General features: G+C 43.3%; 1 protein-coding gene across 4 annotated transcripts in view; it reads right to left on the bottom strand.

Moving 5' to 3' along the window:
• Positions 1-3,853: 3,853 nt before the first annotated feature.
• The window catches only part of CDC42EP3 (CDC42 effector protein 3), a 29,477-nt gene continuing 7,702 nt past the window's right edge, over positions 3,854-25,628 (bottom strand). For all 4 annotated transcript variants that reach the window (XM_035272788.3, XM_008980852.5, XM_008980851.5 and 1 more), the window contains exon 2: positions 3,854-8,724. In XM_035272788.3, coding sequence (XP_035128679.1) covers positions 7,720-8,484 — 765 coding nt within the window. In that variant the 5' untranslated portion in view covers positions 8,485-8,724 and the 3' untranslated portion in view covers positions 3,854-7,719. The remainder of the gene's footprint in view (positions 8,725-25,628) is intronic.

The raw sequence follows: 25,628 nt of genomic DNA, 5'->3' as shown, positions 1-25,628 counted from the left end.
TATTTTGCTATCATGACACTTTTACAATTTTTCCTCTCCATTACCTAAGGTACCTGATGAATATTCAACATGTTTATGAAGTCCAGAGTACCAACTGTGCTGAAAATGAACAATTTTAATCAACGGTGAACCTACCATTTTATTATTTTTTTAAAAGAGGGAAATTACTGCATAGCGGAGATTCACAAACAGTGCTTTATTTAGTCAGAGGAGCCGTGGTCTGGTACTGGGATGGGAGGACTTTATTGGCGGCTAATCTAATATCTATCTAAGATTGTGTTTGTCTGCTCTTCTTGCCGTTTATGGTGAAAAATCTGCCAGAACACCACAAGTGTTTTGTTCCTTGTTTCTAGTCCTGTCCTAATTTCATTTTCATGCAATAGGAGTCAGGTTTGGAAGAAAATTACCAGTTACCTTCTACTTTTAACAATGCCCCTGCTTACTGTACAAAGTTGTGTCTGAACATTACTGCTTATTCTGAAAAACTCACTATGTAATTTTTAATGTCGTTTCAAGCTTTCTGAAATTTCATCTGTTTCTGGGGCATTGCTAATGGTTTACCTTAGAACACAGAAAGAACTTACAAAGGAGACTTCAGGAGAAAATCATAATCTCCTCAATGAAATCATGTCACTAAGATGCTACTGTTAAGAGCGGGGGGTGAAGCAGAGGAAAGACTAGACAGTGACTTGAAACATGAGCATTTGGCGTCAAAGTTATTACTGTCTTGAAGCTTTCTGTCCTGTGGGATGAATGGAAACATGTCAGTCATTGAGAGTTTTATATTAATCTCCTGTACCATCTAATTTGCTTGATTCAAAATTAGGTATAATTGCAATGGTTGCATGAACTCTTCTGGCACTAGTGAGATCAGCCAACAATAACCTTCATTATCTCTTCTGTTGAAGGCCACATTTGCTCTCAGGTAAATCTCTTAGAAAAGCTCATGGATGCTTCACTGCCCTTTTTTGTTTTGTTTTGTTTTGGTCCCAGGCAAATTATGCATTATGTGAATTCACTCTTCATGCTTTTCCTGGTTTCTCTTGCTCCCTTGCCCCAGGCCAGTTGCTAGATAGAGACTTGTGCTCCTACAGGGGGCATCTGATGAGTGAGTTCACACATTCATTGTTGGTGGCCTGCAGATGCTGTTACTCCTGGAATTATTCTATGGGGACTCCATGCCTAATAGAAAGCCTCACCCAAACAAGAACCCATCTCCAAGGGTGGATTTTCCAGCCCTGGGGCAGCTGAGTGTAGGAGAAATGTTTTTGAGCAGTACTGTTTTTCTAGGGTCATGCAGGTTCTGCCTATTTCACTTGTAACAAGGCTGGCCATGGGTATGAGAATGACATCCTTTGGAGTTTCAATGCACATTTTCTGGGACTTAAAGATGGGAATTTTCTTTTTTTTATTGTACTTTAAGTTCTGGGGTACATGTGTAGAACATGTAGGTTTGTGACATAGGTATACCTGTGCCATGGTGGTTGGCTGCATCCATTACCCTGTCATCTACATCTCCTAATGCTCTCTCTCCCTGAGCACCTCCCCGCACCCTGAGAGTCCCCACTGTGTGGTGTTCCCTTCTCTGTGTCTATACGTTCTCAATGTTCAACTCCCACTTATGAGTAAGAACATGTGGTGTTTGGTTTTCTGTTCTTGTGTTAGTTTCTTGAGAATAATGGTTTCCAGTTTCATCCATGTCCCTGCAAAGGACATGAACTCATCCTTTTTTATGGCTGCATAGTATTCCATGGTGTATATGTGCCACATTTTCTTTATCCAGTCTATCATTGATGGACATTTGGGTTGGTTCCAAGTCTTTGCTATTGTGAACAGTGCTGCAATAAACATCTATGTGCATGTGTCTTTATAACAGAATGATTTATAATTCTTTAGGTATATACCCAGTAATGGGATTGCTGGGTCAAATGGTATTTCTAGTTCTAGATCCTTGAGGAATCACCACACTGTCTTCCACAATGGCGGAACCAATTTACACTCAAAGATAGGAATTTTCTACGGAAGCAGTGCCTCAAAGGGTTTCTTTGTTGGGATTTTCAGGACCCAAATATAATGAAAGAATCTTTTCACTACAGATGACCCTTGACTTATGGTGGGGGCTACATCCCGATAAACCCATTGTAAGTTGAAAAATATCAAGGGTAGAAAATGTGTTTTCAACTTAGAACCATCCTAAGTTGGGAACCATCTGTATTTTGGTGGGTATTTGTGGTGCAAACGTTGGGGACCTTGTGCTATGCTGATATGACCATCTTGCTGACATGTGTAGCAGGTAAGGACTCAACCTGGGAGTGAATGTGAGCTTCCCTGAGGGGTAGACAGTCCAGATATCACCCCTCTAAGGCAGGTCCTCAGAAGCCTGGGGCTTCTGCTCCTGAGCCTCAGTTTCATGAGTGTGGACTTCAAGGAGTTTGAGAGAAATTCGGGGCTGTTTGTTTCTACTCAATTGAATTTTTTCCTATGTTGTATGCCAGAACTGGCCCTCTTGGGTTCTAATGACCCAGGAGACACTTTAATGACATTTGGATTATCCTGTTTCCTGGGGAGCTTTCTTCCTTATCCTGGGGATACTCAAAGTATAAGCCAGCCTTGGAAAAGATGGGTTGAAAGAAGTTCTTGGGGCCAGGCGCAGTGGCTCACGCCTGTAATCCAGCATTTTGGGAGGCCAAGTTGGGTGGATCATTTGAGGTCAGGAGTTTGAGACCAGCCTGGCCAACATGGTAAAACCCCACCTCTACTAAAAATACAAAAATTAGCCAGGCATGGTGGTGGGCACCTGTAGTCCCAGCTGCTCAGGAAGCTGAAGCAGGAGAATCACTTGAACCCCAGAGGCGGAGGTTGCAGTGAGCCATGATCGTGCTACTGCACTCCAGCCTGGGTGACAGAGTGAGACGCTGTCTCAAAAAAAGTTCCTGGGGATACTGCTGGTGGGCCAGCTACCCAGTGTGTTCAGCCCAGGACCTGTTAATGCCAACCTGCTTTATCTGGAGCTGTTTCAGGAGACACTTGGCCCTCTCACTTCCTTCATCTTCCTAAATGACTTTCCCTGAGCACCTTACGTCAGCCTCACTATTGAGGTGTCCCTACTCTGGCCTTCAGGTCTCTGAATGGACATTATAGACTGGGAATGAGCTTCCATAAAATGCTGGTAATTTTATACAAACATCTACCCTGGGAACCACCTGTTCAGCAGTCTGATTCCAGAATCTTTTCTTCTTCCACTGGAGTCTTCCTAGGAATGGGTCCCAATCTTTCAGACCTAAATGTGGGCATTTTTTACTCCAATCCCTATTCCTGGACTGTTTTGAGTAGAAACACTACTAGGGTGTGAGTGTATCCTTTGCTTTGCTCATAATACTCTTTTCCTTCCAAGAATGTCCCCTCTCCCTAAAATGATCTCAGCAGTCCCTCAAGGTACCTTTTGGGTCCTTCTCTTCCATGAAACTGCTTCATGTCTCTCCCTCCCCACTCAAAGCTCTTTCTTCCCAATCCTTTTGGCAATGAATCATGTGCATACTTTGTGACATACTCCAATAATCACTTTATGGTGAGCATAATATCCACTTCACTTACTCAGCTTTGCTCATTTTGATGTATGGCAGACATCTCTGTCTGCGTGATGGGTCTCTGGAATATTAACTATATTCTGCACGATGGCTTTGGTTTGGGCAGATGTTTTTATCTATCACCCGTGTCAATCTGCTTTCCATGAAGGAAATTTGGCTGACCTTCAGAGAGTGGATTTACTGACCTCCATTGGAAGCCAATGGAAGTGACATCATTAATGAAAATTTTTTTAAAGCAAAAATGGAAGATAATTAAATACAGCACAGTAGTTGTAAAACAGATTTCATTGTTATACATCACTTCATAAAGTAAGCATAGTTCCCAGTCTTCCACGTTTTTTGCAGCATTTTACCACAGAATAATGACTCCCTAACAACTCAGCTGAAAAATATTTAGATCTACTTGCTCTAAGAATAAGGTCAATGTTAAACATTTTCAGATGAAAAGCTTGCTGGATGAAACAGTGCACCATCAGAATAAAGCATGCAATATATTTACAGTCAGATGAAACAAATGTGTCCATAAATCTACCAGAAAGATCATCTCCTGTTTTAGGGAATACATATATTGTTTAGCCAGTACCAATACGTTAACGTGTGTGAATAATTTTGGGTATTCTGGCCTTCTTGAATCTCACAGCCAAATCAACCAGAAGGTTTTCCCTCTGAGTTGATAGTGGCTTGACATTTGGCATCTGGAAGCTTCCTTAACTTTGCTAGATAGGGCTCTGTAATGGGTGGGGACAGAGGGCAGCACCCAATAACCCTGATTCTATGGCGTATTGACTTGTCTAAGAAAAAATAAGTCAATCATTCAGATTAATCTGGGAGGCTAATTCTAAAATGGGGTTTTGTTTATGAGAATTGCTAGATTTGGGGCTAGGTTATTAACCTAATTTCCAAAAGAAACACTCTTACTGGAGAGAAAACCATGTTGGCTCATACTATTGTGTTTATATATTTCATGGTAAAATGATAGTCTCACCAGGTTCCATATTAAGAGGAGGATTAGAACTGTATCATTCAGTATTTTCTTTTGTATGTTCTAAAATATTTATCAAGTTAATTAATTCATGGACTTATGGATTTTTTCCATTCCAGGACTTCATTTGCAGAGAACATTTAGAAAAGACAGGTCACTTGCAGTAATACAGGACTAAATTGTGGTTCTGGAGACTTGGGTTCTTTGCTGTTCAACCAGTGGTCTTTTGTGTGTGCTGTTAACAGTGATTTCCGGCTCACTGAAATGTGTGAATGACTCCATATTTGTGAAGAGCTAAGTATCCGGATATATTAATCTTTTCAAGCGGATAATTTCAGGTAGAAATAATACAGCTTGTCTTTTGTTAGGTCTCACTAGGGGGAAAAAAATCACCCACAAGAGTCTTGCTTTCCTCAACAAGAAGGGTCTCTACTTATACAAATGGCACCTTTTTTTTTTTCTGGTTATTGGGTCACAGGTGGTTTGCCATTTGCTTTGAGTTTGCAAATCAAGTACATCTTCGGTTTCCTTTTCTTTAAACAAGTAAATATAAACTACGTTAAAGTGGGAGAAGGTTCACAGGATGAGAACATCAATTCAGCTCACAGCAGGTGTGAGTCTAAAGTGCCTCTTTGCAGGAAGGAAAGCCACCACCAGCTGTCCATCTGCTCTCTGCGGAAGGGACTGGGCACTGGAAAGCCTGCCTTGGGAGAAGTGACTCAACAAAATCATTTGTAAGCCGGATGTAGCTTTGTTTCCTTTTTCTAATGGGCCATATTTATTGCCATCTCAATTACACCTAATTCAATTAATAGAAAAAAAATATATGAAAGGACTCCCAGAAACTAAAATGGCTAACTGTGGGCAGGATGTTCAATTATTTAGACTCCATCAAACAAACCCCGTACTGGCAGGGCTGTTCTCTCCCCAGTACTTACCAGAGAGGGAGCAGAGCTAATGCACAGCCGTGCTCCTCATCCTCTCATGAAATAATCTTTACCTTGAGGTCATGCTACAGATGAAGAGCAAAATGAAAAACTGAATATGGTCAATACTAATTAAAATGGGGGGAGATATTAAAAGAGTCTAAAATTGGCTACCAATAATGAGATACATTGGACTCTTCCTCATTAACAAGATTTAGAACAGGCTGGGAAGTTTCTGTTTGGAACTGTGAAGTGTTATGGGTGTGGTCCAACAGAAGAAGAACACTGCAGAGTCACGGATAATGAATACAACTGGGAAGTTAAGGAAAGCACGCAATGCCCTAGGGCAAGCTTGTCCAACCTATGGTCCACATAGGCCCAACAAAAATTTTTAAACTTTCTTAAAACATTTTATTTGCAGTTTTTTAAAAAATTTTTTAAAGCTCATCAACTATGGTTAGTGTTAGCATATTTACATGGGGCCCAAGAAAATTGTTCCACTGTGGCCCAGGGAAGACAAAATACTGGATGCCCCTGCCTAGGGGAACTTGTTTTGTCTACTGGGTAAGTTGTCCTAATTACATTTCACCTGCAGTCCAAAGGTTATTTTAGACGATAGAACTGCAAGAACCCAAAACCCAAAAAAAAGAATTGTTGAAGTGGTTGGGAGGAGGTCATTTCTGAGATACATTTCAAGGAGAAATACACGTTTAAGAGACGTTGCTGGCAGTTATTGGGTGCAAGTGTTTTTCTTTGACGGGGAAGGAGTGGTTGGCAAAGGGACAGGAATCTGTGTACATTTCCTGCTCCTGTTTCTTTAACCAACATCCTCAGGGCATCTCTGGCACCTTGGGGTGGGGTAAGTGCTCTCTACTGCTCCTGCTTTAGCTGCCTTAATCTTGTCTATATGGCACTTGCTGCATGAACAGACATTTGTCCTACAGGGATGAAACTGGACTTGCAAGAGTTTGCTGTAGAAGGTGTTCAAGTTAGGAAGATGCTCAGAAATGAGCACTGAGAGGGTGGATCAGTACTGACATTAAAAAGAAAAAAATTTGACCTTACATGTTCATTTATCCTAAAGTAGGGAGGCCCAGTTTCTAGCCTCTCAAACCATAAGGAAGTAATCAAAATTAGAATAGATGGAAATCATCTCTTATTTTAAAGGCTCATGTACATTTCAGAGAAGCAATTTATCTAGCTAGACTCAGACTCTTATGGTCTTGTTTATTACTGTAAACAAGCAAGTTCACTTTCACTTATCATTTACTCTTTATTGTGTTGTTTGAAGTACCTACGTAATGCAAGTATGTACTGTACTAATATACCTATATTTCCAAATAACATTACGTGGTGTAGCCCACAGTCTCTGCAGAAGCATCATGAATAACCTGTGCCTTTATACTTTACAATCCATTATTGGTTGCTGTTAAAAGTATGATAACAGATGAAGCAAAAACTAAGTATGAATACACTTTTCCAAACACACACATACACAGCTTACAATGGAATCCCAATGGAAACAAGTCAAGTGACAAGATCTGATGTAGGATCTATAAAATGTAGACTCTGCAATAAAAAGCCAAAGGCACGTAAAAATATATTTTAACTTTAAAAATAACTTAGTTACAGTAATACTTTGCCTGTGTCTTACCAACAAGTAGCTGACAGTCAAAATTTGCAATATAGATATAATATATAGGGATATATAAGAACTACAAGAGAATCCCCAAAACCCATAAAGTTCAAATGTGAAAACAGAAAAGTTTTTAACACTGGAGAATTCGCTATGGTGAGCCCAAGCAATATATAGAAAAGAGTCTAGAAAAAAGGCTTAGGTGTTAAATAACTTTTGACTTCCTCTTGCTCAGAAAATGTCGGAGTGCTGTAAAGTTCCTTAATGCGACTCGCCCAGCCCTTCAGAGCTAGTGCCAATCCTGGCCAAGTCAGATTTCTTGTGTGTCTGCAAACAATACATGAGCCGAACATCACCAATGCCTGCTGAAAGTGGGCTCTGATTTGCCAAGATACGTTTTGCTTTGTTGTTGTTTTTCTAAATTGTTTTTGCAAACAGAGCATAACAGGTAAAAAAATACTTTGTAAGAATATTATTTTAGAAAACCCATCACAAAACTGCAAATACAGCTCCGGAAGCCCTTCTCTTCCACTGCAGTTAGTTTATTTTTTGTACCTTTTACCCCAAAGGAAAAAAGTTGGCATCCTGTTACTTATTTTTATCCATGACATTCAGCACCTCATCCAAAAGTGAGGGCCCAAGATCAAGCTGCAGGGAGAGGAGGGAACCTGTAAGGTCAGAGAGGGACTCCTCTGACTTAGTCTTTCCCTTGATGAGCTCACAGGGGGCGGGATGGTCAAACATGTCCTCGGCTGGCCAGTCAGGGTACTGTTCAGACAGGCTTGAGGAGTGGCTGTCCCTGCCCTGGCTGGACTGAGAGGCAGAACCGCTGGAGCCCCACGAGGTGTCTCCCTGGTGGACTGTCCCGTTCTCCAACAGGCTGCTTTTCTCCTGAGGTTTTTCCTCCATGACAGGCTCACAGCTAAGCCTGGGCAGCTTTGCTGGCCCGAAGGACTCCTGTTTGGAATTAAATGTCACTGGTGACAACAAGGGCAACATGAGAGCCTGGGACCCTCCAATTGTCGGGAGGGAGATGGCATTTTTGAGCACTGGGGAGGGTGTTTCTGTGAACACCGAGTCTGAGGTGCTGTTTGCCCGGAAGAACTCGTTATGCCCAGGGAACTGGCCCAGGTGTGCTTTCTCCTGGTTTCCAGGTAAAAGCTCATAGTTCCCTTGAAGAAAGGAAATATCTCCAAAGACGTCATGCTGGCCCTCTTTGCCGATGTGGATGGTGTGGCGAAAGTCTCCAAGCGGGGGACTGATCATATCGGGAGACAGAATGTCCCTCAGTTTAAATTTCTTTCCTTTCTTGTTATTGGCTGCTTTCAGGTAAATTGGCGTCTTGGCTGGCATTTTGGAATTTGAGGATGTCTATCTTGCAAGCAGGGAAAAAGTGCCACTTTCTTCTCAGATGGTATATATTTCTGAAGAATCCTTTTTGATAAGGAACTGTCACATCATTTTTCTCAAGTGGCTTCAGAAGTCACTATGAATTGAGATGGGGTCAAAGAGAACCTTCCAGAGGCTATGGCCAAGTGAGCCTTCCTAGAAAGCCAGTTACATCATCCAGTCTTGACCACCACCAGGAAAAACCTGGAGAAGAAATCAAAGCAGGTTATAATCTGAAGACCCTACGGCTTCCCTTTTTGCAAGAGCCTGTAAATAATGGCAGGATCAGTTCCAACTAAACCCGAACTTACCTTATTGTTTCCCTTCAATAACTGGATAAAAATTTTCATCTTAGTCTTATTTAAGGAGAAAGAAGAAGACTTAAAAATCCCAAATCTTTGACACCAGTACTTTTTAGATATGGTCATGATCACGTCTAAGGTTTCAGTCCTTTTCCTTTATTTTAAGAATAGCTGTAAGCATAGAATCAGTGATTTCAGCTTCCTAAGTATAACTGGATTTGTTTTAAAATACATTTTCCTTTTGCTTTGATACACTAGCAAGACTAATGATATTTCATTGTTGGATTCCATATGTACATAAGTTAATGCAATAAAATAATTCCAGCACCTTGAAGCAGTGTAGGGCCACAGCCCTACAGGGTCATGGGGTGTCCCCTCTTGCTGTGCTGAGGTGCTGGATCTGAGAAGTAAAGTGACAGGACACAGAAGGACTGGAAGAGACAGCTGGGCTTGTGGGGGCCATGCCACTTACAAGTGGAGACAGGTGAGGCCCCAAACGTCCAGAAGCATCTGTATTAAGACGGGGAAGGAACGGTGCTGGAATTATTTACAGGGAAATAATTTAATAAGTGACAAGGAAAGGTGCTGGAATTATTTAATAAGTGACAACTATTATGTGCTACCATCCTGCAAAATCTTAGTGGAATACATTCTCACAGATAAGAAAATAGAGATTCAGGATAAGCCCTTCCCCCAGAAAGTCACCTTTTCTCAATAACATATAGCCAATAATCAAGAGAGCTAGAGTTGGAATCAGGTTGTGGCAGAGAGTACTGGGCTGTTGAGGATGTCAGGATTTGAAGGCATCCTGAGATGGGAGGAAAAGAACAAAACTGCTTGTGGGTAACCCCTCACATAGGCACCAAGGAAGGAGAGCTATGCAGACCCCAGGCACAATTATTGCCTGAAGTATAACTTACTGCTTACTTATATCTAGCTTAGGTATATAATCATATAACGGACTGTAGTTGGAGCTGTACAGATATTTAGTGCTGATTTATATAATCCTTATATATAACCATATATACTTTGTAGTAGGAAGAATGCCTAGAGCAGTCACAGCAGAAGCAAGTATGTGGGAAAAACAGCCAGACCAGAACCAATGACCCAGGAGGTAGCATCCCTGCCTGAAAGGGCAGATGCTATATGGAAGGTCAGGGTCTAGATGGCAGCGCTCAGTACCTGCTGCATGGTCGGTGTGGAGCAAGAGTTATTCCTCCTGAAAAGCAGTTGCAGTACCTTGCATCCAGTTCTTGTGGAAAGTAGGCCTCAGGCCTGAGATCCCACCAACAACTGAGGAAGAAGAACCCCTCTGGTGTCATTGTACCATGGCGGCTGTACACCGTCAGTTTTTCTTGCTACTGTGCTGGCTAATCATCCTCCTATAAGATACCTTAGAGAAGAGCACACTCTCAGCTCCCACTGCATTGGTTTACAGCATCCTTCTATAGGAATCCTCTGAAGTCTCCAGCCCCCAGATAAGAAGTGTTGTGCATGGCACTTGTTGCACACAGCTCACCTCCTTGCCTCGGTGACCTAAGAGGGGTGGACCCCCTTTTTTTGGGGACAGCCCTCCTACTGCACACAGCCCACCTCTCTGACTAGGTGACCTAATGGGGTGGTCCCCTCATTTGCTACTCACATGATTATGTATGCCCTATCATCATAGATGATCTCACTCACGACCCTTCCCTGTCTTAATACAGATGCTTCTGGACGTTTGGGGCCTCACCTGTCTCCACTTGTAAGTGGCATGCCCCCCCTAAGCCCAGCTGTCTTTTCCAGTCCTTCTGTGTCCTGTCACTTTACTTCTCAGATCCAGCACCTCAGCACAGCAATAGGGGACACCCCATGACCCTGTAGGGCTGTGACCCTACACTGCTTCATTTTGAAGAGAAAACACTGACTCCATATTACAGGCTGTGCCTTCACTTGGGAATACTTCTGAAACATTACTGATAAGGCTGTATCCTCCCTGTAGTAGGCAGAATTCTAACCCCCATGATCTGTCTCCCGGTGTTAATGCCTCTGTGGGTAGAACCTGTGACTAGCTTCTAACCAAGGGAGTATGGGAAAGGTGACAGGTCACTCCCTGATTAGGTTACATTATAGGAGATTCTATCTGAGCTGACAAGGGAAAGACTCCCTTTGCTGGCTGGGGAGAGGTGAGCAGTTACACTGTGAAGGCCTATGGAGATGAAATCTGCCAACAATGTTAGGAAGCTTGGAAGTGGATCTTTCCCCAGTTGAGCCTCTGATGAGACCACCACCCTGGTCCACATTGAATCACAACTCAGTGGGATCCCGGAACTCAGCCCTGCCCAGATTCCTGACCCACAGAACCTGTGAGATGGTAAATGTTGTAAGCGCTCAAGTTTATGGTGTTTTGTTACCACTGTCAAAAGCTAACACATCCTCCCTGCACATACTATATGATAAGATTAGGAGGGATGAACTGTAAGAAGGCACTGGGGATGTCAGGTCCTCTTTTGCCCATGAGATACTCTTATCTTTTGAAAATAATCCTTTACCTCTGATGCTGACATAGAGAAGATAAACCTTTCCCCACGGCAGGAACTCCCTAAATGGCTCTGCCATGACCTCTTCTCTCAGGAGCCTCTCCCTCTGGCTGCAGAGACTGCAAATAAATACTCCAAAGGCTGGGTGGGTTAGCTGATGTTTTGAAGGGAGCCACATTTGCTTTGTAGCAGCTGGAAGCTGTCTGCATCTGCCCCATATTTCTTTCCTTTCAGCAGGAGTTTTAAATTCATTTACCAGTGACAGGTGACAAGAACTGTGCTCTACCACCCACTGGCTTGGTAACAGCTAACTCAGTTTGGGAAGCAGCTAGCTCACTGTGTCAGTATTCTGGCCAGCAACCCAGGCCTGAGAAGGCTGAAGACAATGAGCTGGAGAGAGCCAGCCTCATTCTGGCTCTGGGTGTGGGGAGGAAGCAGAAGAGTATGAGGAGGTTTGTATTCACGCAGAGTAGGCTGACCTTGGAGCTGCCAAGAGAGACATGATTGTGGGTCCTGACTCTCTCTCTCTCATGGTTTTCTAATTTAGGTCTTGTCTTGGTAACTAAAGTTGAAGCCCGGGTTCTTCCTGCTAAAACATCAGAACTTCCTTCCTGTATGAGTGTACAATGCCTAGTCCTGGCTTAGGGCCCCTGCTGTTCAGAGGTGGCCTTCCTGCCCTCTGGTCACAGTGTGGCTGGGTGACTGCAGGAGCAGCTGGGTGGTGTGAGGAACAGTTGCCCACAGGAGTGGTATCCTCAGCACACAGGGCCAGGAAGGCAGCTGCCATGGAAAGATACAGTGTGTCCACCACAACTCATGGCATGCCAGGGCTGCCTGGGGTCAGCTGATGGAGGCAGGGTTCTACAAGGCCAGGTCCCAGAGTAGGGTGTTGCAATTATTTAAAAAAAAGAAAAATCTTAATCACTTAAGGCCTGGAGTTTGCAGTCAGCCTGGGCAACATAGAAAGACCCTGTCTCTATGAAAAAAAAATTTAGCTGGGCAGGGGGGCTCCTGCTGAAAGTCCAGCTACTCAGGAGGCTGAGGCAGGAACATCGCCTGGGCAGCCAGGTTTCTAGAAGAACTTTCTAAAAAGATTAGCTGAGTGTGGTAATGCACACTGGTAGCTACTTGGTGGGAGGCTGAGGTGGGAGGATTGGTTGAGTCCAGGAATTCAAGGGCTTCTCTATGTACCAAGCGCTGTTCCAACCCTTGACATGGACTAGCTGAAGGAGCCATGAAGCTATTACTATCCTCATTTTACAAATAGAATACTACTACAGAACTGATGTCCAGCCACTCTGCCAAGGCTGCATGGCTATCAAGCACGAAGCCAGGTGGCTGGGCTCAGAGCTTTGAGGTCTTGACATGACATTTGATGAGTACCCTCCCTGGGAATTCTTTCTGCTCTCAAATTATGAAAGGGGTGCATCCCAAACCCTGTTTAAAACACAAATGTGTGGCAACATGCTGGGCTGATGCAGATTAGAAACAGGCCCCACACATCCACTGAGAGTCGAAATAGGAACAGGTCCAAACTCAGTAGAAGGCAGTTGGGCAGTATCTATCAAAACTAAATCATATGCCCTTTGACCTTGGATTGTACTTACAGGGATTTACCCAACTCATATATATGAGAAATAATAAGGCTGTTGAAACCAGCACAGTTTATAACAGCCAAGAGATGGAAACAACCTAATTGTCCACCTATAAAGGACTGGTTCAAAAAATTAAAGTGCATCCATACAAATTAATACTATTCACATCTAACAAAGGATGAAGCAGCATTTAATATGCTCATCCGAGAAGAGTCCAAGGATGTACATCATCAAAGGAAAAAAGGTGCAAAAGTGTGTAGGTATATCTGTACTGGCTTATCTATAAAATATTTCTGGAAACACACAAGAAATGGTATAATAGTGACTGCCCACAGAGAGGGGAAGTGGATGGAAGCGGGAACAGGGTAGAAAAGAAATTTTTCACTATATATCCTTTTATGATTTTGGATTTTCAAATCATGTGAATGAAATGCATCATGTGAATGAATGCATACATAGGGCTCAGATTATGCTTCCTTGGAGAGCCAATTGTATACATGGCTGTTAGTTCCTGAAAAGCCTTCTAAACCTATGAGTTACTGATCATAACACAAACATCAGGAAAATGTGTCCAAAAGCAGCACCTGCAATGGCAGTGTGCAGATATATAAAGACTTCACAAGAGGCCTGAACTGCATCTCCCTGAGCTTGGCTATGGGACAGATCACTTTTTCCTTCTGTGATCAGGCCTTCACCAAAAAGGCAGCATGGATCTCTACTTTGCAAAAGGGAAGAAATTTCAGAAGAGAAACTTTCAGAGTTGGAAGGGAAAGAGAGAAAATTTAACAGGCGGGAGAGCGCAAGGATGCAGGAGGAGCTCCAGCCAGGGCATGAGTGAGGAGGGAAGTACAGGCAGGTGGAGTCGCCTGGGCCTGTGAGGACAGCTCCTTGTGCAGGGGTGACTAGTGACACACACACATAACCTCTTATGATAGAATGGCCCTATATGCCATGATATGAAATCCTATCCCCCCTCATCATTTTAAGAAGACACCTGGGTTCTATGAGACCGGTGGTAGATGACCAATGCATCAGAACAGTCAGCATGAGTCAGGGGAACCCCAGGGCTTTCCATTCTGCCCAGAAAGAACAACAACCTGCTTGGAGGAAGGGATGTTAGGAAGAAAGAAAAGGAAGAGCTAAACAGGAAGGGCTTACAGGCTGGAAGCGAACACCAGATACAACTGGGGAGTGAGCCCTCCTGGGTGTTCCACAACCCAGATGAGAGAACTGTAGCTTTATGTTTCTCAGTAGGCAAGACTCTAACACCAGCATTAACCTGTGGGCACTGAGCCATCGGAGGGTGCCGGGCACTCTCACTTGGGCCTCTCCTTTCCTTATCTTGAACCCCTTTCTTGAAACCAAGGGCTCACTTTGTCACCCCAGCTGGAGTGCAGTGGCTCAATGCAGCATTGAACCCCTGGGATCCCAGCATCCTGAGTAGCTGAGACTACAGGTATACAAAACTATTCCCAGTTAATTAAAAATTTTTTTAGAGACAGGGTCTTGCTATGTTGCCAGGCTGGTTTTGAACCTCAAGTGAACCTCCTGCCTCAGCCTTATGAGTAGCTAGGATTACAGATGAGTCTCGCCATGCCTGGCTCTCTAGTTTTCTTGCATTTCTCTACTCCCATTATCTTCCTCAAATCTTAAGACAGATAGAAAGGTTCTTATACATAGCCTTTTCTCAAAGACCCTTCCCTTGACCCTGAAATTTGAACTTTCCGAGAATGTTCCTGATTTCTTTTTAGTTCCACAAACTTTCTCCAAGTTCTTGGATCATGGTTTCCTCTTTCCCCTCATAGATGAGGCTGGAGATAATATTCATCTCAGAAATTATTCTTTTAAAAACAAATGTTCTAGTTCCTAGGGCACTAGAGAGAAAAGATTCATCAACAAAAGGGTCCAGCTTGCCAGTCAGCCGCTTGACCCTCTATCAAGGTCAGAGAGAACATGTAGCACACAGACAGGTGGGCAAGTGCTGCTGAAAATGGACATGCTTCCTTACAGGTTTTGTGAGAAATCCAAGGGTTTCAATACACAAAAGGACCTAAGAGGAAGCTACAGCTATGGTTTTGATAAGGAAGGGAGCTGGGCTGCATGAGGCTAGACAATTCTAGTTTCTTGTGACTGACTGAAGCGCAAATGACAGTGATAATAATAGAAATAATCACAGCAGTAATAAATAATTAAGAAAAAAAAAAACTGAAGCACTGTTTTGCTTCATTTCTTCCCATCCTTTTGGCAAACAGAATAATGCTGAAAATACCAAAATGGGGCAGCAGCCAGGAGGAGGGGAAAATCAAGGGGTTATAAAAAAATGACAGAAAAATCAGTTCCTGAATTACTCGGAGTTGATGGACTGGCAACTCACAGGACTCTGAAAAGAACAAAGGAGTTGGAATATTTGTAAAATGCCATTTAAAGATAGGGATGTTTGGTCTGCCTAATGGTTTTTAAATGAATTCTTAGAGAAAGGGTAAAAAAAATCATTTGCATCCTGCAAAACAGGTTGCAGTGTTAATTTAAAACACACACGTACAAAAACGGGAAGGTGGGGTGAAGGGTGCTACTGTCCCCGGGGACCTGCAGCTCCGTTCTTTTCTCCTCCTCGCAGGGAAGTGAGCCTGCATCCGACCTCCCATTTCTGGCTTAGTTGTCACATCCTTCAAGGACATTCCAGCTTGTGATCACTTTTCACTTTGCCTCAGCACAGTCGCATCCATGTGGCCAGACACGGCACCACTGCACCATCTGAGCCCTATGCCAGAGTATCCAGTGACTACACCTGCATATGGAGGACTGCATGTTGGGACCAACAGTCCTAGGGGAGGAGGATGACTCGGCCAAGTACCCTCCACCACCTCCGTACCCCCAACCGTCTGTGGGTTATGTCTCTTTGCGGCCAACCAGGAGAAGATAATCATTCCACTGTGCCAAGCACCCGGAACTTGATACTGGGCTCCATATTTAGAAGGGATAAAGGCTACCTGGAACATGTCCCTGCATGCTCAGAGCAGGGCAAATGGGAGGAGGTGAAGGAGCTTGGTCGGAACGTGACAAGAGGCTGAAGGAATAGAGCAGCTTAAAGAAAACTCATAGAAAGGGAATACTAATCTTAAGGGATCTGAAGGATTCATTTGATTGTAATGAAAAAGGAATTAACTCATTCTGGGAGGCCCTAGAGCTATCAAGCAGAAACTACAAGAAAACAGATTTTGGCTTCTCCAAATAAGAACTCAGGTTTCTCAAAAGATGGAATGGGCTGGGGTTAGGAGGGACAGCAAGTATGGCCATGGGGTGAGGATCTCACAGAGGAGAAGGCGGTCACTCTGTACCTCCCCAACAAGTGTGTGAAGGGAGGTGTACACATACCCATTCATTCTGAGTTTCCTATATAGAAACCGATCACTGACAATTTCCTTATGGTCCCAAATCACTTTCCCATAGAAAAACAAAGAGAGACTTCCCTCGAAGGGGCTCTGTTTGAACATGGCAGTCTTCTTACTAACACAGAAATGACCAGCCAATCTTTGGGATTAGAAATACTACTAAAATATTACTAAAACGTGGGCACTCACGTAAATCCTTTTACAAATCTCTGTAGGAGTGCTTCTCCAAATCAAATAATTTTGAAATTCAAGGGGATAAAAACCCATAGCATTAGCTTTTCATTTAAGTTCAATGCTGAATTTCTAAGACAGAAATCAGTGTAACCAGAAGCACCCAGTAACCAGCATCATAAAGAAGATGCTTTTCATATTTTCAGTCAGTCTAACTCCACCCATTTGAGAAGATAAGAAGATGCCTTTTCTATTTTTAGATTCTTATCCTCTCCTCATATCATCTAAATGGAGGACATAGCTCTAAGCTTCAAGACTATGAAACTCTTAGCTGGCTTCCCAGCTGCTGAGCTCTGTCATGCAAATGAACTTAGCCTGAATGAGCAGGCAGTATTTTACAGACCCACTCAGAAAGTCTGATACATCTCACCCTCCATTATAAAGGAACTTCATGTTTGTGGTTCAGCTACAGCTTGAATTTACTATTCTTTTACACGCCTGATTATATAAAGACCCACAAATACTATATGGGAGACTCAGTGCTAACTTGTGTACACATCTCACTTTTATAGAATCTAATTGGAAAGATCTTTGAGAAGCAAGATTGGAAGACAGAAGGCTCAGTTCACATAGTACCAAGTCTGCACTTTTGAAAAGAGGCCATTAGGGCCTTTTTCCCTATAAAATGAGTTGCTGCGGGAGACTCTTATGTGGACATTGACCTCTGGCAGTTACAACAAGGCAGGAGGAGGGCAAGTCCTCTCACGCCTGGTTATTTATCAAAACCAGTTTTACATGACACTGAACCCGAGCTGGTCAGAAGCACCCAGGCAGGCACCCTGGTTTTGTGGATGTGAATCTCTGATAAGGCCATTGCTGTGAACTACTCATGTGCTTCCTCAACTAATGGATCTGACTTGGTCTGTAATGCTGCAAGGTCAGTATCAATACAGAAAGAGAACTTGAAGTTTTCAGCAATATTCAGCCAGGATATTCATTCTCATCTCTGCTCAAAAGCAAGGAACTTGCTTAGTTGCTCACAAAGTAACTGTTAAGCCAGCAATTATTCTAAGCAGTTCTCCAGTTCTGGTAATGGTCATTTCCAATGATCCCAAATACTAAGCTGACAATGTCCAGAAATTCAGATTATGGTCACTTGACCCATACTACCCTGGAGAGCAAAGTTCCTAGCCATTTGCCTTTATGCCACACTCTCAAACGGAAGCCCCATGAATATTCTAGTTCTCTGATGGGGTAATAGGACAAATACAGGATTTTCATGCTGTTCTGCCACCCTGCTAGGGCCCTCTACAATGATCCATGTTCCTTGGATGGGGTGAAACATGGCTTTTCTGTGTCATACATATATATCACACTGGCTACATTTGGCATCTGGTGGTCATTCTACTCTCGGTCTACTTCCACTGCAAACATCCCTACGTTATTTGTATACATGTAGTACACACTTATTTGTTGAATGCATGATTTCCCTCTAGGCTGAAATCTCTTCTGTGAGCATGAGCTTATTCATCTTTTTGCCTCCCACAACACATGGCCCACAGTGAACTTCAAATTCACAAGTGTTAAATCCATAACCCCTGCAAGGCCTTCCATCATGAGAGCCAGGCTGATTTGCTCTTAGGGGCCAAACCCTAGAGCAAATCTACAGAGGCCCTCTGAAAAGCGACAAATCTGCAATGCTTTGCTCTCTAAAGAAGACTAATAGCTAGCATTGAGTGCTTTCTGTGGGCCAGGCAGGCATGTAATACTCAGAGCATACCTCTTAGGAAGCAGTCTTAGATGAAGCCTATGTCTGTGGCCAATCACCCAAAATGTGGAGGAGCTAGGATTCCAGCCATAGCTGCATTCTTTAACCACTGCCGACATGAAGACTATGTATCTTGAGGTCTGACAGCACCAAGAGCTCAATATTGATGAGAGGTGGGGATGCTAACCTGACCTTGTCAGAAACCAAGAATGAATAGAAAGGGTCCTAGGCACTGGTCCCTCCATCTCTAACTCACTAGGACTTTTCAGTATTTTTGCTATTGTCGAAAACAATCCCAAAAGGGATTTGACTTTGTGGTAAAAGTCAAAAGATTAGAATTGCAAAGTAACAAGGGCCCCCTGATCCTCGAGGAGAAAAAGCAAACATCCTGTTCTTAGAAAATAGTGTTAAGTGTTCATTCTTTTCCCAGAAGTAGACCACTGCATGCGACCATGAACAAACCCACAGCTTTCGCTGGGGACAATAGCTCCCTAGCTTCCTAACTAACACCTCATTTCCCTCCTAACCTGAAACTGAGAACCTTGTGTTCCCGACTGGAGAGCACTCCCACCTTCTTACCATCAGCCTTTATTCACAACATCCTCTGAGACCTGCTCCAGACTCACTTCCTTCCTGAAGGAAGTCTACTCGAATGCACCTCACATAATCCAGCCTTGCTACTGCTTTGCTTGGGTTTTCTTAGGGGTTGTGGACGGCCTGTATTACGTGATTTGTTATTTTCCTGTTTTCTGGTTTTGTGGTTTTAATGCCAGATATTTCCAGGTGGGTGGTGAGCTCAGAATAAGGTAAGCCAAAGGGCTATAAATGAGCGCTACTGTTGAGAAAACTCTCCTCTTTAAGCTGAATCGCTTACAGAGCCTTCTCTTGAGCTGGGGACATAGAACACCCTCAAATTTTACTGAATAAACTCTTCTGACCATCCCTTAAGTCAAGGGTCTATAAGCTACAGTAGGTGGGCCAAACCCGGCCCTTTGCCTGTTTTTATAGATAAAGTTTTATTAGAACACACCTATGCCTATTCATTTATGTATTGTCTACAGCTCAGTGGGGTTCTCAACTGAGGGTGATTTTTGGTCCCTAGGTGATATTTGGCAATGCCTGGGAGTACTGTGGATTTTCATGACTGGGGTGGTATGCTCCTGGCTTCTAGTGGGTAGAAGCCAGGAATGCTGCTAAAGAATTATCTGGCTTCAAATCTCAGTAGTGTCAAAGTTGCAAAATCCCTGTAAAGGTGCTTTTGCTCTATCAGGTCAGAGTTGAGTAGTCTGTGACAGAAACTGTATCTAGCTCTCAAAGCCCAAAATATTAACTGAGCCCTTACAGAAGAAGTTTGAACCCATCTTAAATGTTGGCATTTCCATAGGGTTGGATGGCTGCTGCCCATCCCCTGCTCCTCAATAATGCCTCAGCACTCACATACCACCTCTAGGGATAACTTCCAAATCAGTACCTTCAACCCACATGCAGCTACTTAAGTCCAGAACAGCGCTACTCAAAGTAAATTCATGCAGTCCATGATGAGATATAAGTAGAGAAGTCGAAAGGAAGCTCTCTTTGACATTGCCATAACATCAAGCATGTGACCAGGTTTCTTCTCACTGAACAGGCTACTGAAAAGTTTCGGAGCTGTATGTTGTTGAGCTTGCATGGGAGTTGTGTGTGGCCCATGCTGCATATTCCTAATGCACAGTAGTATTGTACAATGGATTGGAAATGGAAGCAAAAAGACAGTGGCTCTTCCTAGACAGTTTGAGAAGCACTGGCCTTTTCCTTCCCCTACATTCCATACTTCTTTACTTTTCTTCTCTCAGATACTCATAAATCTTGTCCCAGATGTGATTTCCCCATCTTTCTTCTTCCTGCCTGCCTAGGCATCTGCCTCCCACACTATGCTTTCTTGGTAAATGGCAGAAGTTACTCAAATCCAAAACCTAGTTACTATCCAACCCTTTTATCTGCCTCCCTCTCTACATCAAGTCCTATAGTCCTGTCAGTCTGTCTGGACTGTCTCTCCTCATTCATCCCTGCTCCATCAGATCTTTCTCCTGTACAAGGACATTTACCCCTCACCTACTTTCCTCCCTCCTTCCCTCCCCTATCCCTCCACCTTATCTTCCAAATCTACACCAGAGTGAGCTGCCTAGCATCCTCCCATAACCCTATCACTCTTTGCTTTAAAAACCTTTCAAGGGTTTTAAGGGCAGGCCTGCCCCTACAGCCTGGAGATAAGATAATAGCTGTGAAGCTCACCTCAGCAATCCGGGGGGCCTGCCCACACTTGCAGCTGGATCTCCTGCCAGTTCCCCATGGCCTCCTAAGCTCCCATAGTATCTTGTATACACCTCAAACCTACCAACTATCACACTGGATTATCACTACTTATTTAACTCTTCCCCCAACAGGCTGTCAACTGGGAGAAAGAACAAGATCTTATTCACAGCAGGTACTGAAAAAAACGTTGTTGAATGGATAAACAAATGGAAAAGCTTGAAAGAGACTGCTGTGCCTCTTCCTCTTCAACCCTGCCTGCTCTGCTCAAAATGCAAGATGGGATCTTTTTATGACTTTTACAGAACAAAAAACATGTAACAAGAAGCTGTCTCTTCTCTTCTTGTGGCAAAGGCTCTTTCATTTTTCCACGTGTAAGGCATGTTATCTTCCTGTATCCATGTAGGGTAATAATTTAACAGTGTATCAATTCAGGCTGGAATAATTCTACAGGACCATACAGATCTTTGGGATTAAGGCAAATATTTGTGGACATGCTGGACTCCTATCCCTGACTGCAGTGTGTAAATAGCGTCTTAGAGAGGTAAGACTCACTCAAAGTTTGACAATACAGTCCCCTGAATTCAAACCCATTGGCTCTACTTAAAGAATGAGGCCCTGGAGAAACAAACTTGCTCTCCTCTCTTTTCAAAAGATGTGTTAAGGGAGGACTTGGCTCATTTGGCCTAAAATGTACAAGGGAGCCTCAAGAAACTATAATGGACAGCTGATAGAAAAGGGTTGTTTGGAAGATCAATGTGTGACTAGCACAGATCAGATACGTGGGCGGGGAAAACTATCAAAACATTTGCCAAACCAAACCAAACGAAACACTGATTGTATGAGCCAACCGAACAGCTATCTCACTGCTGTTCCTGGCCTTAGGGGGGAAAGAACTGGGCCAAAACTATGAGCCAGCCCTGTAAGAAGCCCCAATATACTGGGTGCCAGTTACCTTCATGTAAACTAGAGATAATCATCCCAAACTTTATAATAACCACAGGTTATCAGAGCGGTGTGTGAAATCTACAGTGCTGTGGAAACATGGGCATTATCTTCTCCCCAAATGAGAAACCAGATCATCTACTGAAATACAGGGTGGAGAGGAAACTAATGCAATTGCCCAAATAACCACTTCTGTTTTCTCCTTAAATTTTGCCTGTTATCACTCATCAATAAAATTGTTGCAGATAAGGCTAAAATGCTTCCTATCTATCCTGTGGACAGCCTCCACCATTGGAAGGGATTCCTATCAGCAGCTTGATCAGAGGTTAATTACCCTGTCAATGCGGCATAGGGCTGGGGTTATCTTCTCATTCACATGTACATGCATCGGTTATCTCCCCTTATGGCTCTCCCAGCCTTGGGAACAAATGAGAAGTCCCCAGTTAGAAAAATTACAACAACTGCTATATAAGTTAGATAAAAGTGGTGTTTTAACACCAACTTGGGATATCTTATAGTAGCCTCCCTCCGCCCGCCCCCACCCGACCTTAAGACATGAATACAATCTAACTTTTTTTCTCCTAAATTCTCTGGTGACCTACTTACTTTACCTTATGCATAATTTTAAGAGGAAAATCCTTTCACTTCCATTTAAAGTTCATTCTAAGTTCATTTGGTTTTACCTTTTACGGAAAAGAAAGCTGAGACCAAAGAGGACTATTACCTTCTCTCATTCAACTTCAATTTTGTTTCTACTATTCAATTTTGTTTCTACCTTAAGGTTTTTTTAAAAAAAAGAAAGAGTAAATGGAATGAACCTCAAAGTGGCAGACCTGGAAGTGATGGGATCTGGAGGGTGTGGGGTTATCTGGAGGGTGCAGAGTTAGGGAGTGGGCACAGCTAACCCCGCCAAAGAGCAACGGAAGGCTAGGGTGGAGCAGTAATCAACGGAAAGGACTTCATACTGCCTGGGAGTCCAGATTTCCAGGCTTGCTGAGTAAGGAACAGCCTAAGGTCCTAAGATCACTTGTCTCCTCCTTCTTCTGATCATGAAACTGTTTATGAGAACCTTTGAAAAAACAATAGGGAGTAAATTAATATGCACACATGCATGCTTGCAAATGAAATTTGATTTTCCAAAAAGAAGAGACAATTGCTTGGTAACTACTATCACATCTATGTTCTGGGTTTTGAACACTTAGGCGATATATGCTTAGTAGGCACTGATAAAAAGTCCACGGGGACCTCACTCTGCTTACATACATGACACAGTTGACAGATGGGTCAATTACTTGTCATATGCCGATTTTAGCCAAGACTTAAAAGAATATTATTGATAGGGCAAGTGACTTTGAAGACACAGGAGATGCACTTATCAAATCTATAGATTAACAGGAGACCCAGAATTACCTGAACCCAGAGCTGGGGCTGGATGAAATCCACAGGAACGAACTGAATGAGAAATAGAAAGTCCTGCTTTGGGGTTAAAATTATTATATATTAATATAATTATTATGTAATCCTATTTGCACAGAATGGATGAAGCTCTGGCTGGTGGTGCTTAAAACTGGACTGCAAGCCTACTGTGAGCTGACAGCACGACAAGGTAGCTGAAAAGTCACAGCCATCTGAGGATCTCTGGACAGGCCCCACCAGAATTGGTGATGTGTAAGAGAAGAGAAAAAACAAGGACATATTGTTATTTTCTTTAAATACTTGATAAGTAGGGCCAATCTCTCCTTTTAACCAAAGAAATTATGTTATTAGTTGCTTATATATCAGGCGCTTTTCCTTGACTTAAAAAAAAAGTTTGGCAGAGAGCTGGGCCAAGGAGGAAGATTCATGCTCTGTGACACTTAAGCACTTAAAGCCTCAGTTTTATCATGTCAGAATGAGACTCGGGCTGAGATAAGGTCCCTTCCATCTGTGAAATGGTAGGGCTCTGTGATTCTATTTGCAGAAACATCTAGTTTCTAGGAAGTTTCTATAAAAAAAAAAAAAGTAATAGACTACCCTTAGAATCAGAATACTTTTTACCATCGAATACAATTTTCATCCTCCTTTCCCATCCCTCCCGTTAAATTAAGGGTCTAGAGCAATGCTAGTGACTCCCTTTGGGAGCTCCAGTCTCCCCATCTGTGAAGTGGAAACAGCAATGGTAGGAATCTTCTTGGGTGACAATGAGCATAAAGTGCTTTGCAAAGCACCTGGCAGGCAATGAGCCCAAATCAATGGAAGGGGCAATGTTCATTTTTCATTACTCCAAAAAGCTAGAGCCACATAAGGAAGATGAGCTGGAATATCATGGTGGGATTCCTTCCAACCTTATTCTTTTTAGACCTTGGGATCTGGCTGCCTAAACCGATTGTTTTAAATAAAGTGTGAAAAGCTCTCAAATGTTCTGGGTCCAATAGTCTAATTCCCCATTCTGAGAAAAAGGAATTTGAAAGGAGACTTCTCCCTGAAGCTCGCCCCCCAGGCTGGCAAGTAAAGCACCAATGTCCCTGAGTGAGCCCATGGGGAATACAAAATAAAGCCCCATCACCAGCATAAACTTACACTAAACTTTATAGAAGGCCAAAAACCAACACTCTTTTGGAAGACATTTCATTCTGAAGCCATCTGAGAGCAAGAAAACAGGCTCCAGTTTGATGCTGTGACATGTTCAGAGTGAGCCATGTGCCTCTCACCAGTTCAACACATAAGAAGCTGGTTTTAGAAAGCCTTCCACAGCCAGGTGCAGTGGCTCACACCTGTAATCCCAGCACTTTGGGAGGCCAAGGTGGGTGATCACCTGAGGTCAAGAGATCTAGACCAGCCTGGCCAACATGGTGAACCCCCCCACCCCACCCCCGTCTCTACTAAAAATACAGAAATTAGCTGGGCGTGGTGGTGGGCATCTGTAATCCCAGCTACTCGGGAGGCTGAGGCAGAACTGCTTAAACCCAGGAGGCAGAGGCTGCAGTGAGCTGAGATTGTGCCACTGCACTCCATCCTAGGCGATAAAGTGAGACTCCGTCTCAAAAAAAAAAAAAAAAAAGTCTTCTACATGTCTCCCCGGCTCCTGGCTGGTCCCTCATGTATTCAACAAATATCCATGGAGGACCTACTAAGTGCCAGGCACTAGTCTAGAAATTGAGGCCACAGCAATGATGCAGTCCACTGTGGAGAGACTGACACCAATATAACAAATAATTGTCTTATATTTATTTATTTGTTAATGGCTGGTGAGAGGTCTAGGCAGCACTAGGAAATACACCCTTACTCCGTGGACACATGGGTGCCAAGTTGCCTCAGTCACCCCTGAGGCATGAGAAAGTGTTGGTGGGGGTTGCCAACCTCTCCACTGAGATCTTGAGAAGGTTCCAGTAGGGTCTTGACCTATTTCCACAGGGCCCTCAGATGATCTCTATCACCAGAATCAAACGATTGGGGGTGACTCTGTAGCCTGGGAAGGAATAACTTTACTACAGCAGGACTTAGAAATAAGTTATTGTGATAGTTAATACTGTCAACTTGATTCAAGGATCCAAAGTATTGTTCCTCGGCGTGTCTGTGAGGGTGTTGCCAAAGGAAATTAACATTTGAGTCGGTGAACTAGGAGACATGGACCCATCCTCAATCTGGCTGGGCACCAACTAATCAGCTGCCAGCGTGGCTAAGATAAAATAGCAGACAGAGGAACGTGGAAAGATGAGACTGGCTAAGTGTTCTGGCCTCCATCTTTCTCCCGTGCTGGATGCTTCCTGTTCTCACATAGCAGACTCCAAGTTCTTCAGCTTTTGGGCTCCTGGACCTATACCAGTGGTTTGTTAGGGGGCTCCCAGCCCTTTGGCCACCGACTGAAGGCTGCACTACTGGCTTCCTACTTTTGAGGTTTTGGGACTCGGATAATTTCCTTGCTCCTCAGCTTGCAGGTGGTCTATTATGGGATTTCACCCTATGATCATGTGAGTCAACATTCCTTAATAAACTCTGTTTTATATATACATCTACCCTATTAGTCCTGTCCCTCTAGAAAACCCTGACTAATACAACGAGGTAAGTGACAAAGATTTCTGGCTTGACAACAACTGAAAAGATATGCTACAGGAAGAATCAGAGAGTATAACTAGGCTATCCTACCC

Source organism: Callithrix jacchus, chromosome 14 (genome assembly GCF_049354715.1).
Source record: "Callithrix jacchus isolate 240 chromosome 14, calJac240_pri, whole genome shotgun sequence".
NCBI classification, from domain to species: Eukaryota; Metazoa; Chordata; class Mammalia; order Primates; family Cebidae; genus Callithrix; species Callithrix jacchus.
Note: the sequence above shows the minus strand (reverse complement) of the source record. Positions and strands in the feature narration are given on the sequence as shown.